At 39.4% G+C, this 20383-nt stretch overlaps 2 protein-coding genes across 4 annotated transcripts in view; both read left to right on the top strand.

Annotated features, from left to right (window-relative positions):
- AK6 (adenylate kinase 6) overlaps positions 1–14398 on the top strand; it is a 15390-nt gene extending 992 nt beyond the window's left edge. Inside the window, exons 1-5 of one of the 3 annotated variants that reach the window (XM_014549436.1) lie at positions 304–868; positions 1512–1604; positions 11541–11599; positions 11708–11853; positions 13784–14398. In XM_014549436.1, the coding sequence (XP_014404922.1) occupies positions 844–868; positions 1512–1604; positions 11541–11599; positions 11708–11853; positions 13784–13979 (519 nt within the window). In that variant the 5' untranslated portion in view covers positions 304–843 and the 3' untranslated portion in view covers positions 13980–14398. Of the gene's footprint in view, positions 1–303; positions 869–917; positions 1605–11540; positions 11600–11707; positions 11854–13783 lie in introns of those variants that run through there. The other 2 variants (XM_005857990.2, XM_014549426.1) reach the window with 2 other exon arrangements.
- Positions 1517–3569, top strand: TAF9 (TAF9 RNA polymerase II, TATA box binding protein (TBP)-associated factor, 32kDa). Its single transcript, XM_014549417.1, has 2 exons — positions 1517–1604; positions 2615–3569. Exon 2 carries the CDS (start codon positions 2632–2634, stop codon positions 3424–3426), a length of 795 nt encoding a protein of 264 aa, XP_014404903.1. The 5' UTR covers positions 1517–1604; positions 2615–2631; the 3' UTR covers positions 3427–3569.
- Positions 14399–20383: the final 5985 nt, after the last annotated feature.

Below are 20383 nucleotides of genomic sequence, written 5' to 3'. Positions count from 1 at the left end.
GGCGAGGCAGTTGTCGGGCCCTCGCGACCTTTGCGGGGCGGGGGGCGGGGAGCCTCACTCCTGGTGGCCCCAGGCTGCTCGGTGAGGTCGGGCGAGGTAAACCCACCAGCTCCCCTTCCTGGCAAGCTGCCTGTTTTTCTGGATCTGGTGTTTGTGTGTGAAATGGATGCTGGTATTTTTATTTTCCTGGATTGCCTTTGGCTTGTAGCGAGGTCATGTTGGTGGCTCTGTTGGCGGTGGATGCCTAGTCCTTGGGCCTTCCTGGGCGGTCTTTCATGTTTCCTTTGTATCTGAGAGGCAGCTTCCGGTGAGAGCCCGCTGTTTGTGGCGTAGGTGATTAATTTGCTGTATATGTCTGTGGAGTTAACATCTTAATCCCCCCCCCCTTTTTTTTCTTTGAAGAACAGACATCTACCGAGCAGACCTGGTCGTTCCTCGTAGGGGGATGCGGTCCGGTCCCCGTAGGGTCCCTTCCGGGTCTTGGGGTCCACGCTCACAGGGGGCGCCCCTTGTTGTATGTGGGGGCTCCAAACCGCCGCGGGACGGCTTCAGCTCAGGCCCCGTGTATGAAATTGTAGCGGTTACTAGCATGGCAGGGCACTCATGGGAAAATCGAATGCTGTAGATGGCAAAATCGAGGCGCTCTTTGCGGGAAGAAAGCCATCAAGTTCTTATCGTTTAACAAAACAACCTTGTTGGCCACCCACAATTCTGGTCTGTTTCTGAGACCAAACAAATTAATGTTTAGCCTTTAAGATTCTGTAAGGAGAAAATTGTACATCCGAATTGTTTGGGTCAGTGTTCTGGTCTTTTTAATATTTAGCCATATTGTCAAAAACCTGAATGTGCGCGTTTTATTGCAAACATGGTGAGTGCAGGGTTCAAACTTGGTGTGTTATAGTGGACTTGCGGTAAATGTTATTGTCTTGTATAGAGAGACTTGGTTTATCCGTGTTATCTTGGATTATCATGATTGAGTGCGGTTGTTTCAGTGGCATTAAACCTGAACAGCTGAAAATTATGCCTTTGATTATTTACCTTGAAATACAATAGATATTAAACAAGATAACGTTATTAACTTACTTGAGTTTTAGTCTGGAAATTTCCATGGTGGTGGCAGGCATTCTGTGAATTGGTGTCAAGAGTGGACCAAGTCCCATTTCTGATAAAATCAGATAAACCGGGTGAGGTTCTGCTGTCCAGCAGGCTTTGTGTGTGTTACTCACGTAGGATGGCTAATTACGAAACTTCATTTCCATTGTAAGAATTTTTTTTTTTAATTGAGAGAGAAAAATATCGATTTGTTGTTCCGCTTGCTTAGGCATTCTTTGGTTGATTCTTGTATGTGCCCCGACCGGAGATGGACCCCCGACCTTGGCATGTGGGACGATGCTCTAACCAACTGAGCTGCCTGGGCAGGGCCGCAGTTGTCAGAATGTTAAGAGGGTCAGAGAGGTGGGTAAAGTCTCGCAAGTATTTCACGAGCAATGTTTTCTGTGGCTGTCTTACAGGTACACCAGGGGTTGGGAAAACCACACTAGGCAAAGAACTTGCCGCAAGATCGGGACTGAAATACGTTAATGTGGGTGATTTAGCTCGAGAAGGTAAGGGACATTTTGGTGTTAAATTTGTTTTTAAAAAGAGAAATAATAGAGTATTAGTACTGTACTGTGAGAACATACAAAAAGCAGAGAAAGATAGCCATTAAGGAATTTATATTCTTTAAATGTCTAAAGCTGTGTCTTGGTTACTTTGACTGTTACATTGCCCCCCCCCCCCCCCAATTTCCTGGCAGTTCTTGTAGATAGTAATAATTGGGAAGGTCATGAAGAGATTGATAGGACTTAGGATAGGTAGAATCTGAATGTGAGGAAGAGGAAGAATGTTTTTTGTTTGTTTTTGTTTTCAATATATTTTTAAAATTGATTTCAGAGAGGAAGTGAGAGGGGGAGAGAGAGAGAAATATCAATGATGAGAGAATCATTGATCAGCTGCCTCCTGCACATGCCCAACTGGGGATCAAGCCCACAACACGGCCATGTGACTGACTGGGAATGGAACTATGATCTCCTGGTTCCTAGGTTGATGCTCAACAACTGAGCCACACTGTCCAGGGCCGAGGGAGAATGGTTTTGAGATGGGTGAACACATAAAGGTTGGGACGGTGCTAAGCATATCTGTGGAGACAGTGATTGTATTGATCTCACTGGAAGAAAAGATTATTCCGAACTCAGGCAGTAGGACATGACTGTCCTATGGTATTTGCTTAGAGTAATTTGATAGTTGCTTGTCTGCATGAAACTGTACATACGCTAAAATGATACATGTTTTTTACTTATTTTACCCAGTTTCCCTTCAGTCTTTGTCACTTTGTTATTCTGTCTTTAACTTTTTATGTTCTGTAATGATTAGTACAGGTAGAAACTCAAATAAATTCAAGTAAAGGGAACTTTAAGTGTGCCTCATTAAAATTAAAAAGATTTAACATATATCTTTAAAATATATATTTTTAAACATATGACATTTTAAATTTTTTAAGTTCCTGACAGTTGCTACTTAAAGTAACTATTTCAGGTTTGATCTAATGTACATATTTTTTTCAAATGATCTAAAGTCTGATCACCAGATATCATGGAGTCTGGCAAGATGGCTTCTCCCAAGAGCATGCCGAAAGATGCACAGATGATGGCACAAATCCTGAAGGATATGGGGATTACAGAATATGAGCCAAGAGTTATAAATCAGATGTTGGAGTTTGCCTTCCGATATGTGACCACAATTCTAGATGATGCAAAAATTTATTCAAGCCATGCTAAGAAAGCTACTGTTGATGCAGATGATGTGCGATTGGCAATCCAGTGCCGTGCTGACCAGTCTTTTACCTCTCCTCCCCCAAGAGATTTTTTATTAGATATTGCAAGGCAAAGAAATCAACCCCCATTGCCATTGATCAAGCCATATTCAGGTCCTAGATTGCCGCCTGATAGATATTGCTTGACTGCTCCAAACTATAGACTTAAATCTTTACAAAAAAAGGCTTCTACTTCTGCGGGAAGAATAACAGTTCCACGGTTAAGTGTTGGTTCAGTTACTAGTAGACCAAGTACTCCCACACTTGGTACACCAACCCCACAAACCATGTCAGTTTCAACTAAAGTAGGGACTCCAATGTCCCTCACAGGGCAAAGATTTACAGTACAGATGCCCACTTCACAGTCCCCAGCTGTAAAAGCATCAATTCCTGCAACATCATCAGTTCAGAATGTTCTGATTAATCCATCATTAATTGGGTCCAAAAACATTCTTATTACCACTAACATGGTGTCATCACAAAATGCTGCCAATGAATCAACAAATGCATTGAAAAGAAAACGTGAAGATGATGATGATGACGATGATGATGATGACGACTATGATAATTTGTAATTTAGCCTTGATGCATGTAACATGTATACTTGATCTTGAATCCACTGTACTGAGATTAAACATGCATGCCAGATGTTTTCAAGTTGTGTTTGAGAAAACTTAGTATTTAATGAGTAAATATAGTTATCATAGTTTTTAATTGAGATGTTGTATTTTCTTTATTAGAAGTTGTAATGGTTTTTCATCAGCCTTTAAGAAATAAAGTTGTCATTCATTAATTTGATTGTTGGTACTTTGGCAATTACATTTTTAGAAACAATTTTATTCCTCATTATCACAAACAGGAATAATAGTTGTAACAACTTCAATTGTTGCAGTCTATTACCAATAGTGTGTGATCTCTAGTGGCTTCAGATCTCTTGTGTATAAGTCACTTTTATGGGTCATTCTCTCAAATTACTGAAGTATGGCCATGTTTCCTTTTTGGAGAGAACACTTGGTCAGGATTTTTATTCATAGTGAATCCTCATCTGTTTGGATTTATCTTCCTCAATAGCCCAAATTCTTCGTAGGTCCTATTTTTCTATCCCTTTGGTTATATTTAAGGACCCTGGTGTATCTCCCATATCTCTCCAGTTTAATTTTTTTTTTCCATTATCCCTTTTGCAGGTCAGTTCATTCTTGCTTACCACAGTTTGATATAAGTCACTATCATGCGCATATATATATTTATTTTAATCCTCATCCAAGGACATGCTTTTATTGATTTTAAAGGGAGAGAGAAACATCGATGTGAGAAGGAAACATTGATCAGCTGCCTCTCACATGTCCCTGGACCCAGGATCAAACCTGCAACCTGGGTATGTGCCTTGACTGGGAATTGAATCCACAGCCCTTCAGCATACAGACTAATGCTCCAACCAACTGAGCCACACTGGCCAGGGCTACCATGCTCATATATATATACTAGAGGCCCAGTGCACGAAATTCATGCACTGGTAGGGTCCCCAGTGGCTGGCAGCTGCTGGCCAGGTACTCCCTCCCTTCCCCTGGCCACCTGTCGCCACCGGGACCTCCCTTCCTTTTCCCGGCCAGTCCTGCCCCCTGGTTGAACTCCCAGAAGAACTCCCGGTTGAGGGGACAATTTGCATACTATGCTTTTATTATTTAGGATAGTTTTGAAAATATTTTTTTTATTGATTTCAGAGAGAAAGGAAGTGGGAGAGAGAGAGAAACATCAATGATGAGAGAGAATCGTTGATTGGCTGCTTCCTGCATGCCCCCTACTGGGGATCAAACCCGCAACCTGGGCATATATGACCAAAATTGAACCCAGGGACCCTTCAGTCCGCAGGCTGACACTATCCACTGAGCCATACCAGCTAGGGCCATGCTCATATTTTTAATCCAGGTCTGGCATTTAAGTTAGTAAAACTTAGGTCATTATTTTGCTATTGTATCTAGCTTTAAGTTTCCATTTTACACCTATATGAAATCTAGTTTTGTTTCTTTGCCTTTTTAACTTTAGTTTTTGACAAGTGATTTCAGAGTCATATACTGGAGTCATTTTCAGTCATCCAATTTGATCTCACCTCAATTTAACATTTCTAAACTTAATGAAGTTACTGTATAATTGATCATGAATGGCATTGCAAGGAATAGTAACAGTGGACCATTGTATCCTCTCCTACTTGTATTCACATCATTTTAGCCAGTTGTGTATCCACCTAATGGTGTATAGCAAGGGTGGGGAACCTTTCTTCTGCCAAGGGCCATTTGGATATTTATAACATCATTCACAGGCTGTACAAAATTATCAACTTAAATATAAGCCTGCTAGCCAATCAATGATTCTCATCACTGATGTTTCTATTTCTCCCTTTCCCTTCCTCTCTGAAATCAATATAAAATATATTTTTAAAAATAACATTTTGCCCTGGCCTGCTGGGGTCCAACCCCAGCGGGTCCAGGGGTCCCCAAAGGTGTGGATGGAATCGGCGAAGAAGGAATGACAGGGAGACAGCCTTCAGTTGACCAGCAGCCTAGTCAGGACCTCTAGCCAGGATCTCCAGCCAAAGTTCTGGTCGGAGTTCTGGTTAGGAACTGATCAGGATCTGATGTTTATTGTCTTGTTACATCTATATTTATACCAGCCGATTTTAATCCTGTCAATTTCTATTACAAAGGTTAGGGCGTTTCTTATCTCCATTCCAGGGAGTAAAGATTATGTAGCTTAACTACCCGCCTGGCACTTAGTTAAGGGGTTGTATCCCCTCCCTAACCTCAGGGAAAAATCCCCACCTGGGGAAACAACCTTTCTGGGAGAGGTGACCTTGGTTAAAACACATGGCACTAAGGAGAGCAAACATATTAAGAACAATATGCTATATATGCCAGGTCCCTTGAAACATATGCTGTGCAGATGTTTCTTCCCTGCAGCGACTGTGTCAAGCAGCAAGGATGGACTGGCTTCCAGCACTGGCCAGCTTGGCTCAGTGGATAGAGCGTCAGCCTGCAGACTGAAGGGTCCCAGGTTCGATTCCGGCCAAGGGCACATGCCTGGGTTGCAGGCTCAATCCCCAGTGGGGAGTGTGCAGGAGGCAGCTGATCAATGATTCTCTCTCATCATTGATGTTTCTATCTCTCTCTCCTTCTCCCTTTCTCTCTGAAATCAATAAAGAAATATATTTTAAAAAAACAACAACATTTCATTAACTTACCCTTAATGCATTGGCAGGGCCAGATCAAATAATTTCTTAGGCCCTATATGTTCCCCACCCCATATAATCTCAACCATTCTCTTAGTATTTTTATTGATGAGATGGAATTTGAGCTTAAAGGAAAGGTGTTTTCCCCCTCATATAATGCCAAGGTAAAGGATTTCTTGTCTGACTTTATATGGTGTTGAATGAGGCACTTTGTAAAGTTCTCAGAATGTACCAGATTTTTTTCCTCATGCCATTTAAAAATATCTAAGAATCTTTTTTTAATGTTTTTATTGATTTTAGAGAGGGAGAGATAGAAGTATTGATGAAGAGAAACATTAATCAGCTGCCTCCTACACGCCCCTACTGGGAATCGAGCCCACAACCCCAGGCATGTGCCCTGATCAGGAATTGAACCTCTTGGTGCATGGGATGACGCTCAATCCACTGATTCATATCAGTGGGGCTGTATCTTACTAGATAATATTCTGAGATACCTAGCCTCCTCATATTTCTCAAATGATATATTTTAAGGAAAACAACGCAATCATCTATAAAGCCATGGTTCTCAGCTAGGGGTAATTTTGCCCTTCAGGGAACTGGGGTTGAGGGAGTTGCTAATTGACATCTAATGAGTAGAGGACAGTGATTCTGCTGAACATCCCACAGTTCACATCTTCCACCCCTATAAAGAATTGCCAAGTTTAAAATGTCAATAGTATCTGAGGTTGAGAAGCTCTGCTATAAATAAGACTAAAGAAAAAAAACTTGTTTTAAACAACTGTCTAAATGGGTGTTTATTACCTTCCTAACCATCATGTTGAATTGCTCTATTATAGCTGACCTTCAACGACATGGATTTGAATTGCATGGGTCCCCTTATATGAAGATTTTTCAATTGACGTGTGCAATTCAACTCTGGGATTCCGTTTATGTGGAGGGCTGGCTAGTTATACATGGATTTTTTACTTTGTGGAAGGTTGGTCCTCCTAATCCCTGCAGTGTTCAAGGGTCAACTGTAAGAGACCATCTTTATGCCATTTGCAATCCTCGCAGGAAAAATTAGTTGGGAAATTAAGGTTAATAAAACTATTGTGTGACTAAGAATGCTTTTCTTATCCCTGTTCTTCCAGTCTCTCAGATTCCTCCTTGATTTCTCATGTGCAATCACTTAATTACATTTACCAGCATCCTTAATTTTCCTGCCACCAGTTTATCAGTCTGAAGTCTCTGTTCCTAACCCCAGGATGTCTGTAGGTCCAGACAAAGTAATATTATATTGACATTGGGTTGATAAAGCATAGCTGGGCCCTCAACACTTAGAATCTAGTGGTGGCAAACTGCTGTGTTTATAGGAACCACTAGCTAAAGATTCGCTAACAAAGCCTGCGGTATTTACTGTCTTGCCCTTTCCAGAAGTTTGTCATCCTCCCTCTGACCTCTTATGTATCCCATCTTTTCCTTCCACTGGAAGCCTTTGAAACTAACTTCATTGGCGTCTCCAACACTGTTCTCTCTCAATCTTGGCACCTGATCCTCTCCCTGCCAGCATATACCTCTTTCCCTGGTGATTTCACTGCAGCCATCTTGTAGTTTTGCCCCTCCTTCTAGTAATCTCAGGAATAGTCATGCCCTTTTAATGATGACTCTTAAGTTTATAATTAACACTGAAATGTACCATCTGGATAGTTCCCAGACATCTCTGAATTAGTGTTTTAAAAGCACATGCAGGAGTTATCCCTGACTCGCTCACTCCTGATTCCTGTCCCACACACATACAAACACATGCACACACTACACAGGTCCATTTGACCTTTAAATTTTGATTATGTGAAAAATCCCTGGTAGGTGTGGCTCAGTGGTTGAGAGTAGACCTAAGAACTAGGAGGTCACGGTTCAATTCCCTGTCAGGGCACATGCCCAGTGGGCTATATCCCCAGTGATGGGGGAGGAGTGTGAGTGCAGGAGGCAGAGGATCAATGATTCTCATCAATGATTTCCTCTCCATTCCTCTCTGAAATCAATAAAAATATTAAAAATATATATATAGCGGGTATGGGTGGGAGGCTGGGAAGAGAACAACCAAAGAACTTGTATGCATATATGCATAACCCATGGACACAGACAATAGGGTGGTGAAGACCTGGGGCTGGGGGTGGCGGGCAGGCTAGAAGAGGTCAATGGGGGGAAAAGGGGGACATACATAATCCTTTCAACAATAAAAATTAAAATATATGTGTATTATATATTATAATTTTCAGGTTACTTGCTTTTCATTTTATTATAAACTCTATGAGGGAAGGACTGTTTGTTTTTCTGGTTCTTTTTGTTCACTATTATATTCTCATTACCCCTAAGTCACTGGCATATTGTGTTTGATAAATGGGTTTTGAAATGAATTCTTGAAAGCTTGTATTACACTATTTTATTCAAGTACAGTATATTACATGATTTAGCAAATTCTGCATTTCAGTATTGTAGTATAGACATTAATTCTAAAAGTTAATGTTGTAATAGTTGTCTTTATTTTAGACAGCATATAGTTTAAAATATTTCACTAGTCTTTTAATAGTCAAGGATTTAATCCTGACCAGTGGGCTTTGTTGGAGCATTGTATTGTACACCAAAAGGTGATGGGTTCAACCAATTCCCAGTCAGGGCACCCTGGTTTTGAGTTGGATTCCCCGTCGGGGCACATATAGGAGGCAACCGATCAATGTTTCTCACAATGATGTTTCTCTCTTTTCCTCTCTCTAAAATCAATAATAAAAAAACACACATATGGTTTGGCTCAGTGGATAGAGCGTCAGCCTGCGGACTGAAGGGTCCCAGGTTCGATTCCATTCAAGGGCATGTACCTTGGTTGCGGGCACATCCCCAGTAGGGGGTGTGTAGGAGGCAGCTGATCGATGTTTCTCTCTCATCAATGTTTCTAACTCTCTATCCCTCTCCCTTCCTCTCTGTAAAAAATCAATAAAATATAAACACACACACACACACACAAACATATCCTTTGGTGAGGATTAAAAATAAAAAAGAGTAAAGGATTTAAAATGTGAAGGAACCTCAGCCTACTCCAGACTCCCACACAGTACAGATCAGCTATAGCTATTCTTATATTTTGTGACATGTAAAAAAATACAGTATTATAAAAATAATACACAGAAAAACTTCCAGTTCTACTAATTTATTTCCATCTTTTGTTTTTCTTCCAATCTTTGTCCCTGTTCCAAATAACAATGAATTCTGCTTTTTATGTTTTACCACTTATAGGCATTTATCATGTTGCTACTTAGTCTTACTACATAGTACTTTTAACTACCTTATACTTATTTCTTGAACTTTATTTAATTACATAGCATTTCATTAAGTTAGTGTATCAAGATTTAACTATTGGAACTTTTTTGTTGTTGAACATTTTAAATCACTTTATCACCTACAATCTTTTTCTGATTAGAAATTAAATGGTCGAGGAAATCCAAATGGGTATGTTTTTCTTTTTAAAGTTATTTTAAAAATACATTTCTAGAGTTGATTTACTATAAATGTACATATACAACAATAGGCATATAAAGGGTCATTTTAATTTATACCCCTTTAATAGCTGGGAAAGTTCAACATTTTTTTCATGTATTTTTACTCTCCATCCTGTGTGAATTCTTATTCTTTGTTAAGCTACTTATTTTTATCTGGATTTTTAAGGTCTTTGTATAACCCATATTTTAGTACTTAATCCTACAAAATATTTCTCCCACTCATTTTTTTCTGTTATATTATTTTTCATTAACAGAGATTTAACTTTTTAAAAAAATTTATCTTTATTGATTTCAGAGAGGAAGGGAGAGGGAGAGATAGAAACATCAATGATGAGAAAGGTACTAATAGGCTGCCTCCTGCACACCCCCTACTGGGGATCGGGCCCGCAACCCAGGCATGTGCCTTGACCGGGAATCAAATCTGGGACCCTGCAGTCCGCAGGCCAATGCTCTATCTATTGAGCAAACCAGCCAGGGCTAACATGTTTTAATTAGTCATTTTATTTCTTCACAAACTCAAACGAATCATTCCTTTACAGATTAAGAAATTAGCTCTTCAATCCACCTATTTTATGGAATAGACATATAGGTTGTTTTCTAAATTATTAACCAATGTTACCTACACCAAGACAATTTAATTTTTTAGGCTTACAGAGTTTCTGCCCAAGGAGGCAGAGGCCACATTAGGGTGCTGGAAAGGTGGGCGGCTCATGTCTCCTCAGTCCACATACCCTCCAGGCAAGACAGAGTTACAACTGCCTCTGGCCTTCCACTGACTCGCTTCAGAACTTAAGCTCATTTTAACCTATTTCAACCCATGCCAAAATATTAAAGGGGAAGAAGTGGGAAGACTGTAGTATGCCCTTAGACATAGATGGCTAAAAGGACGTTTTTAGCCTGCTTTATTACATACCTCCTAGGGATTCAGGTGAAGGTGCAATTGGTATGTCTCACCTGCTGAAGTAAGACTCACTTTGAAAGCCAGCTTTGATTTGTTGGAATCTTTTTTTTTTTTAATGAGTTTATTTGAACCAAGCTGATGACATGCTGGAAAGCAAGATCTCAAATGCTCCCTGGAATATTCTTACGTCAGATTTAAATCAGCCTTATTTAGACTGCCCATCATTCTTGTTTAGCCTTCTGAAATAAGACATTTAACCCTTGACTTTTGGGGATATTGGAAATCTAGAAGTAAAGATATTGTTCAGGAGCATCTGGATACTGACTCTCTTTCCCCAAACTACGAAGGTGTGACCTCAGTGACAACACGATTCATTTCTGAATTTGAGAACCTGTTTTTAAAAAAGTTTCATATTCTTGGCCAAATAAGTTTGGAACTTAATTTTGTGTTAATGTGTGTGAGATTGTTTGTATACCTGTGTCCTCTCTTCCTATCAATATGTAGGTCACCAAAATTAATACTGTTCTCTTCTGATAGCCCTACAAATTCAGAAATAGCTATTATTAATTCTTTAGTTGGTGTCAATTTTGATAACAAACAGTTTCAGATTTGTGGCCATCCAAGTTTCCCTCTAGACCAGCGGTTCTCAACCTGTGGGTTGTGACCCCTTTGGCGGTCGAACGACCCTTTCACAGGGGTCGCCTAAGACCATCCTGCATATCAGATATTTATACTACGATTCATAACAGTAGCAACATTACAGTTATGAAGTAGCAACGAAAAATAATTTTATGGTTGGGTCACAACATGAGGAACTGTATTTAAAGGGCCAGAAGGTTGAGAACCACTGCACAAAATTCTAATTTATTAGTATTTTCACAGTATCCATGTGACATTTATTGTCTTAGTGTCCTTCATTGTCTCTAAAAGAGTGATGATATATTTCCCTTCCTAAAGTCTAGAATTAATTGAATATTACTGAAAGTTACTTAGAAAATACTACTTTAACAAGCCAATGCAAATCTCTTTCAGGACAGTTATATGATGGCTATGATGAAGAGTATGACTGTCCTATTTTAGATGAAGATAGAGTAAGTATGAATTTTAAAATAAAATACACATTAAAAAATTTTAATTGGAAAGTTGACATCAGTTTTTTTAAGGAGCACTCACCTCCCCCCCCCCCCCCTTTCTTATAGGTAGTTGATGAGTTAGAAAACCAAATGAGTGAAGGTGGAGTTATTATTGATTACCATGGTTGTGATTTCTTCCCTGAACGCTGGTTTCATATAGTTTTTGTGCTGAAAACAGATAACAGCATATTGTACAAAAGACTTGAAACAAGGTAAGAAAGGGGATACACTGAATTCTTAAAGTATAATATAAACTTCTATTCAGATTCAGAAATTGGCCAATATGATTATTTGGTCTCTACCAACATTCTGAATGTAAGAGAAAAAGATGCTTACAAAAGATACATACAAATGCTTGTATAATACAGGCATTTGTATAACTGAGTGAATACCTCAACTAATAGTTTGATATAAGTGAAATGTACTATGTAGCAACCTTTTTAATATGCTTTTTCCATAATGTAAAACCTTGCTAGGAGAACAGCCAAGCCAATAACATATTCTTTGCTATTGACTGAATATTACCCAAATTATTATATTTGAGGCCTGGCTGATGTGGCTCATTGTTTGAGTGGCAATCTATGAACCAGGAGATCATGGTCTGATTCCCGGTCAGGGCACATGCCCAGGTTGCAGGCTCCGTCCCGTTGGAGGGGTGCAGGAGACAGCCAATCAATGATTCTCATCATTGATGTTTCTGTCTTTCTCTCCCTCTCCCTTCCTCTTTGAAATCAATAAAAATATATTTTAAAAATATACATATTTGACTTAGTCCTCCAAGAGAGAGTTACAATCCAGAATAACAAAAAAACAAAACAAGAAACAGAACAACCATTTTTGAGGAACACATTTTCCCACTGTCTTCTTTTTTTAAATTTTAAATGTAGCTCAGTTGATTAGAGCATCTTCCCAATACACCAAGGTTGCAGGTTTGATCAGAGCACATAAAAGAATTAACCAATGAATGCATAAATAAGTGGGACAACAAATCAGTGTTTCCCTCTCTTTCTCTCTCCCCCCCCATCAATAAAAAAATTTACTGTTTTTTATAAATAGCCAAAGATTAAGGTATGAAAAAACTATGAGAGCTAGTCTTTTTGTTTTTAGCCATTGAAAAAGTTAAAGTAATTACTGTTTTTAAAAAAGACAGCTCTATTGAGATAAATTCACATACCATACAATTTACCCATTTGAAGTGTACAATTCAATGGGTTTTAATATATTACAGAGATGTGCATCCATTACTACAACCAATTTTCTTATTTTTAAAAAATATATTTTTATAGATTTCAGAGAAGGGAGAGAGAGACATCAATGATGAGAGAGAATCATTAATTGGCTGCCTCCTGCACGCCCCCTACTGGGGATCCAGCCTGCAACCTGGGCATGTGCCCTTGACCTGAATCGAACCTGGGACCCTTCAGTCCGCAGGGCGATGCTCTATCCACTGAGCCAAACTGACTAGGGCACTACAACCAATTTTCAAAAATGTTCATCACCCCCTACACACAAAAAAGTCTGTCTTTTCATAAAATTAGTCATCTTTTAAGTAGTTCCATTTAATTTTTATTGTTACAAGATTTAACTAATTCAAGTTTGAATTTTCTTTATAATTTTCACTAGCTAATTGATTGGCTAATTTATATACTGCCTAAAGATTACTTGTTTATTTTTTCCATGTCTTTGGAATTTGTAAAGTAGAAATACATCTGTGTAATCAAGTACCCAAATTAGTATATAGTATTTCAATCATATGCATTTCATTTTATTATATGCTATCTATTTGTTTCATCTGTCTACATCTTAACTCCTCTAATTCTGTTTAAAATCTCGGACCATATCTATAGACTTCTTATTTATCTCATAACTCAGAATCTGGCTTGAGATAGATATTTTTGCTTAGTGATTGACATAAAGTCAGGGAGAAATAAATTTCAGATAAACCTAAACATTGGTCTTTAGTTTAATGCTCCTGTCAAAGAAGTCCCTCATTATAGGTGCCACGCTATTTTCTATAGGTAAGGAGACTACAAGAAGTATTTTTGCATGATTTTTCATGTATTCCAAAGTGTCCAGTTTCTGGTGTGTTCCTAAAACTCCAATTAATGCCATTTGTTTGCTTATCTTCTCTCTGCTTTCTAGGGGTTATAATGAGAAGAAATTAAAAGATAATGTTCAGTGTGAAATTTTTCAAATTCTTTATGAAGAAGCATTGGCATCCTACAGCGAAGAAATAGTACATCAGCTGCCCAGCAATAAACCAGAAGATCTAGAGAATAATATCAATCAGATATTGGAGTGGATTGAGCAATGGATCAAAGATCATATCTCGACTTAAAAGACTGGCCACTTTATAATCACTCTTAATATTTCTCTGCCCACATCAAATAAAGTATGCATTTATTAGTAAACCTTTTTTATTAAAATTGTGCTGCAGGACTAGTAGGTGGATAGTATAAAGGTTTATATTTGGGTGTGTTTTTTTCCATAAGAAAGTATAATGAATATAACTTTATTAACATGTTAAGTGCCCAGCCTGTTTTGTCTTCCACATGGAAAGTATAGTGTCAGTCACTGGTGACTGACTGAGTGCTTAACGTGTTAAAGATTGAGAATAAAAACTGTCATTGTTTAATGCTTCAATTGCTAAAGTATAAATAAACCTGACCAAATGTGTGGGAGGATATCGTTTAAGTTTATTAAAGAAGAAAATGAACATGATCTCGTAAAATAAAATTAAAATCTAAATATAAAGCACCAGAGTTTCCATTTTTTATGTATTCCCTTTTAAGGAAAGGAGGGGTGGACATACTTATCTATATATATAAAAGCCTAGCCCTGACTGGTTTGGCTCTGGATAAAGCATCAGCCTGCAAACTCAAGGGTCCCAGGTTCGATTCCGGTCAAGGGCATGTACCTTGGTTGCGGGCACATCCCCAGTGTGGGGTGTGCAGGAGGCAGCTGATTGATGTTTCTCTCTCATCGATGTTTCTAATTCTCTATCCCTCTCCCTTCCTCTCTGTAAAAAATCAATAAAATATATATATTTTTTAAAAAAGCCTAATATGCTAAGTGTCCAACCCATCGGTTAACTGCTCGACCAGTCACTATGACATGCACTGACCACCAGGGGGCAGATGCTCCGACTGGTAGGTTAGTTTGCTGCTGGGGTCTGGCTGATCGGGAGTGGTTTCTTTGGGCTCAATCCCTAGTGGAGGGTGTGCAGGAGGCAGCCAGTCAATGATCCTCTCTCATCATTGATGTTTCCCTTCCTCTCTGAAATCAATAAAAAATATATTTAAAAAATAAATTAAGGTATAATTCACATGCCAGGAAATTGACCATTTTAAAGAGTATAATCCACTAGTTTTTGTCATATTGACAAGACTGTACAACTATCTAATTCTGTAACATTATCATTACCCCATCAAAAATAAGTACCATACCTGTTAGCACTCACTTCCCGTTCTTCCCTTCTCCCAGCCCCTTGCTATCACTAATCTTTGTCTACATGGATTTGCATATTCTGGACATTTCATATAAATGTAATCAATTCAATATGTGGCATTTGTATCTGTCTTCTTAGCATAATGTATTCATGGTCATCCATAGTGTAGCCTGTATCAGTACTCTATTCCTTGTTATGTGGAATAATATTCCACTAAATGGCTATACCACATTTTGTTTATCCATTCCATCAGTTACTTTGGGTTGTATCCACTTTGGGTATTGTGAATTATGCTATGAATATCTGTGTACAAGTTTTATGTGGATATATGTTTTCAATTCTCTTGGATATATTTCTAGGAAGGAAATTGCTGGGCTAAATTGCAACTGAGTTTAATTTTTTGAGCAAATACCAAATTTTTCAGAAGTGGTTGCATTACTTTACATTCCCACCATCCATGTATTAGGTATCTAATTTCTCCGCATCCTTGCCAACACTTGCTACTGCTCATAATAGCCATCCTGTGGATATATTATCATATTTCGTTTCGTTTTGATTTACATTTCCCTAATGACTAATGATGTTGAGCCTCTTTTCATGTGCTCAACCACTGAGCCACACCAGTTGGTGGGCATGAACGGCTGTTTTGAAAAGACTATGCTGTTTTGAGAAGTCTATTATCTTTTCAATAATAGGATTCATTAAATTCTCTTGCTAATCAAGTGATTGCTCATTAAATAATATTGACTCGTAATAATAAATGAGATTTCCCTTTAACAGATGGAAAATATTGGAGTCTAATACAGAGCTACACACATTTTATGAATTTTATAAATATTAATATACTCACTAATTTCAGCCTAGATTTCATGTGAAACTAGTGACAATGCTTTAACACCCTATAGTTGTCTTAAAAATAACGTCATTTACTGTTTGTCTCTAGTTTTAGTCAAACCTACTTGTAAACTTTTTGTTTAAAAGGGATGATTTAAATCAAATTTAAGAAATAAGTGTGTGGGCCCTGGCCGGTTGGCTCAGTTGGTTAGAGCATTGTCCCAATACACGAAGGTTTCAGGTTCAATCTCTAGTCAGGGCACATACAAGAACCAACCAATAAATGCATAAATAAGTAGAACAACAAATCAATGTTTCTCTCTCTCTCACTCAATAAATAAAATAATGTAATGAAATAAAAAGATAAGTTTGCCAAATTTTTAATCATTTTATAATTCTGTAAATCAGACTTCTTAATATGATTTATTCAGTTTCCCAAGAGTGCCTTAAGATAATAAGCTTTGGCATATGCATAACCAATTATTTCTTTCCCTTATGCCCTTCTTGGTATATTTTAATTTTGTGTGCTTTGAGATAGGGGTTTGGCCTTACTTCAGTTATATTTCTTCAGCATTCTAAGCATGTCCTACCACCAATCCTTACTAACATTTAAATTTGTCTTTAATACAAAAGTTCTCAGTCAAAACTGCTGAGAACTGTTTATTCTTTCCTATGGAGTGGGAAGAGGGCAAGGTAAAAAAAAATCACTTTTTAATAATTTTAATTGCTGTATATGTGAGAAACAATATGAAAATTCTTTATATATACCAAGGCTTTTACTTAAAATTTAGTTCCCTAACCCTTTTAATGACATAAATCTAGTGACAGTCTGATGTAAGCTATAAACACACTTCCTCCAAAAAGATATACATATTACTACAAAATGTTGTTTATATTTTTCAAAGATTTACAGATACCTGAAATCCATCCAGAGGTTCATTGTTTAAGGGGTTAATTTTTATGGAAGGGGATTAAAAAATAATTTGTGAAACAAGACTAGTGAATAGAAAAGCATATTGGTCATCCTGGAGGTCCTAGCCAGTGGATTAAGCAAGAAAATAAAGACACGCAGAGCTGAAAGAAATAAACTATTCTCAGTCAACATGATTACCTATGTAGAAATTCCAAACAGAATCCACACAAAAGCTACTTGAACTAATAATTTACTGTTGGCAAGGTCACAGAATACTAGATCAATACACAAAAGTCAACTGCATTTCCATACAGTAGTGAAACGATTGAAAATTAAAACTATTTACAGTACCAAAAATCATGATGTACTGAGGTATATGTCTAATAAAATATGTGCAATATCTGCATGCTGAAAATTCAAATGAAAGATTCAATTAGATGGATATACCAGGTTCATGAATTACAAGACTCAATATTAACATGTCAGTTTTCCCCAAATCCTAATATATAAAGACCCTGGGTCTGTCACATCTGCAACGACCAGAGGCTCGACCAACTGGAAGTCAGTCCTGCAGTCAGCGCTGGGTTGCCGTGGCGACCCAGCACTCACTGCTATGACTACAGGCATGGTGACCCAGCACTGACTGCTGAGGGGGCTACAAATCAGGCCCAGAGAGAGGCTTGAAGAGAGAAGCAGGGTCTGATCCATAGCCTCTGTGGCAACTGTTGATCAGCACTTGCCTCTCTTTAGCTCTGGGCCTGGTCAGCAGCCGGCCTCCATTTCTTTCCAGGCCTCCACCAGGGCTACTCATCAGCCCTGCCTTTCTGATCAGGCCCGTTGATAGGCCGAGAGACACTGACTGGCATAGAAACCAACCAATCAGAACCAAATCTGGTCAACTGTGAGGAGCCAATGGCTGCCTAGGAGGCGGACTGGCATAAAACTGACTGGCATAGAAACTGACCAATCAGAACCAAAATGGCCGGCAGAGGAAGGCAGTTGAGGGGGACCAGGCTTGCAGGGGAGGGCAGTTGGGGGCAACCAGGCTGGCAGGGGAGGGCAGTTGGGGGCCATCAGGCTGGCAGGGGAGGGCAGTTGGGGGGGATTGGGCCAGCAGGGGAACAGTTAGGTGTTAATCAGGCCGGCAGGGGAGCGGTTAGGGAGTGATCGGGCTGTTGGGCAGAAGCAGTTGGGGGCAATCAGGCAGGCAGGCAGGCGAGCGATTAGGAGCCAGCAGTCCCAGATTGTGAGAGGGATGTCCAAGGGGTCCCAGATTGGGGAGGGTGCAGGCTGGGCTGAGGGACATCCCCCCAACTCAGTGCACAAATTTCATGCACCAGGCCTCTAGTTCTATAAACTCAATCCCAATAAAAATCCCAGCATAAAATGGAAGTTGATAAGCTGATTTGAAAATTTATATGGAAATCTATAGGAATGAGAATAGATAAGCAATGCTGAAAGAGAATAAATATTGAAAAAGTTAAAAGACTTATAGTACCTCACTTCAAGATTTGCTATAATAAAGTATTAATTGAGCCCTGGCCAGTGTGACTCAGTTGGTTTAGTTTCATCCTATGCACCAAAAGGTTGCTGATTTGATTCCTTGTCAAGGCACATGCCCAGGTTTTGGATTTGATCCCCAGTGGGGGTGCCTGCAGGAGGCAACCAATCAATGTTTCTCTCTCACATTGATTTTTTTTCTCTCTCCCTTTCCTCATGCTCTAAAATTTTTTTTAAATCAATAAAATAGGTTGAAATTTTAAAATGTGTTTTTAAAAAAGTTTTAATTGAAGAAAAATTATTTTTGGTTTGCAAAGCTATTGAATATGTTTATCACCCTAAATGAGATAGTACGCAACTGACTTTACAGTTATAAATATATTACTCTTCTACGATACAGTGGGGCCTTGACTTACGAGTTTAATTCGTTCCGTGACGGAGCTCGTAACTCAAATTACTCATATGTCAAATCACTGTGACGTTCACTGCGCCAACTAGCAGTGGGGTATCTGAAGCTGGCTCGTACATAACCCGAATTTTAGCTGGCAACTCAAAGCAAAAATTCGGCCGAGAGACGGCTCGTATCTCGAAAAAACTCGTTAGTCGGGACACTCGTAAGTCAAGGCCCCACTGTAATTTTAAATCCCTTAGCATCTAATAAGCACATAGCATTGATCTTGTCCTATTATCAGGAGAAATTTTAGAGCCTCGGTTCTGTCTAGTTTTCCATATATCTAGGTATGTTTGCTTTCGAAAAGCAGCTGGTTAAGGAAAATGTGGACTGGATCTGGAGAAGAGAAACACTACTAAAAAGAAGTTGGCTACTGCGAGGAAAGGGTTTCTTAGTTTATTTCCAAACCAAAGTAATCTTTAAATCCAGCGACTACGAAGTCCCTTCAGTTATTTCATGGATGTTGGTGTGGACAAAAAAGGGGCTACTTACTAAACCTGACAATCTCAGGGGAAGTTTGCATGGTGGGCCTTAAAAACTCAGAGACTGAAAGTAACCATATAGGATGTTCTGAACACAAAAATTCCTAACTAAAAGCGAGTCATGGGGGACAGTCACGTCCTAGGTCTGTAGCTTCCTTGACAAAGGTCAATCTTTACCTCTGTGAGTCTGAGTATTATCTTTTTGCATCTAAGAAAACATACCTTTGGAAGGTCAGCCTAATCTCTTTCTCCAGACCCCTCAGGGCACAACAGCTGCACCAGAGAAGAGATCACAGATCCCCTCACCGCTCTCTTGTTCTCCCACATTCCATCTGTATGTGCTGTAAATGTTAACTACTAACTCTCCTGTACCCACCAATGTAAATGAACCAGATGTTTCTCCATTTTGCCTTTTTATCCAATCCCAGGGATTTCCCCAATTTGCTTTCTCCTGCCCCCTTAATCTATCACCAATGGATTTCATGTAACCTTCCTCAGGTGTCCTCCTTGTATTCTAATGTCTAAACTAAACTGCAAAATCCCCCATTCTCTGGAGCATTTTCTCAATCCAGTAGAGATTTTGCTTCTGGACAATTGTCAGTTTAGCTCAAATAAACTCATAAAAATTCTTTATAGGTTTGGACACATTTTACATCAACATTGGGTATTAGGAAATAATACCAAAATAATTTCACCAAGGCAATGACCCAACACGTTTTGGTGAGATTAGGCGGAGGCGGGGTCCATTTCAGGAAACCCACAGGAATAGGTCGTCCAGAGTAGCCGCTCTCCGGACCCTCAAGGCCACTTCCTCTAGCTCCTTCCCTCTGCCAGGCCTTGGCCCTGCAATGCCCTCACCATTTCCCAGGACCGAAAGCTTGCATTTCAAGGCCCGCCTCCACCGCAGAAGTGCAGCTCAGCTCCGCTCCGCTCCGTCCTTCCAGGAGGGGACCCCCAGACACAGGGTTCTGAATGGTCTAAGGTTACCTTCATTGACGTGCACGCTTGGCCTTGTCCTGTTTTTCCAGGTCCCGGGCTATTATTTAGACCTCGGTTGCCCGAAGCGGGGAAAGTGCGGGCTTTGGAGCTGGAGCCAGCTGGCCCCCGCGCGCTC

Source organism: Myotis brandtii, unplaced genomic scaffold (assembly GCF_000412655.1).
Source record: "Myotis brandtii unplaced genomic scaffold, ASM41265v1 scaffold115, whole genome shotgun sequence".
Taxonomy (NCBI): Eukaryota; Metazoa; Chordata; class Mammalia; order Chiroptera; family Vespertilionidae; genus Myotis; species Myotis brandtii.
The sequence above is the reverse complement of the archived record's forward strand: the minus strand, read 5'-3'. Positions and strand labels throughout refer to the sequence as shown.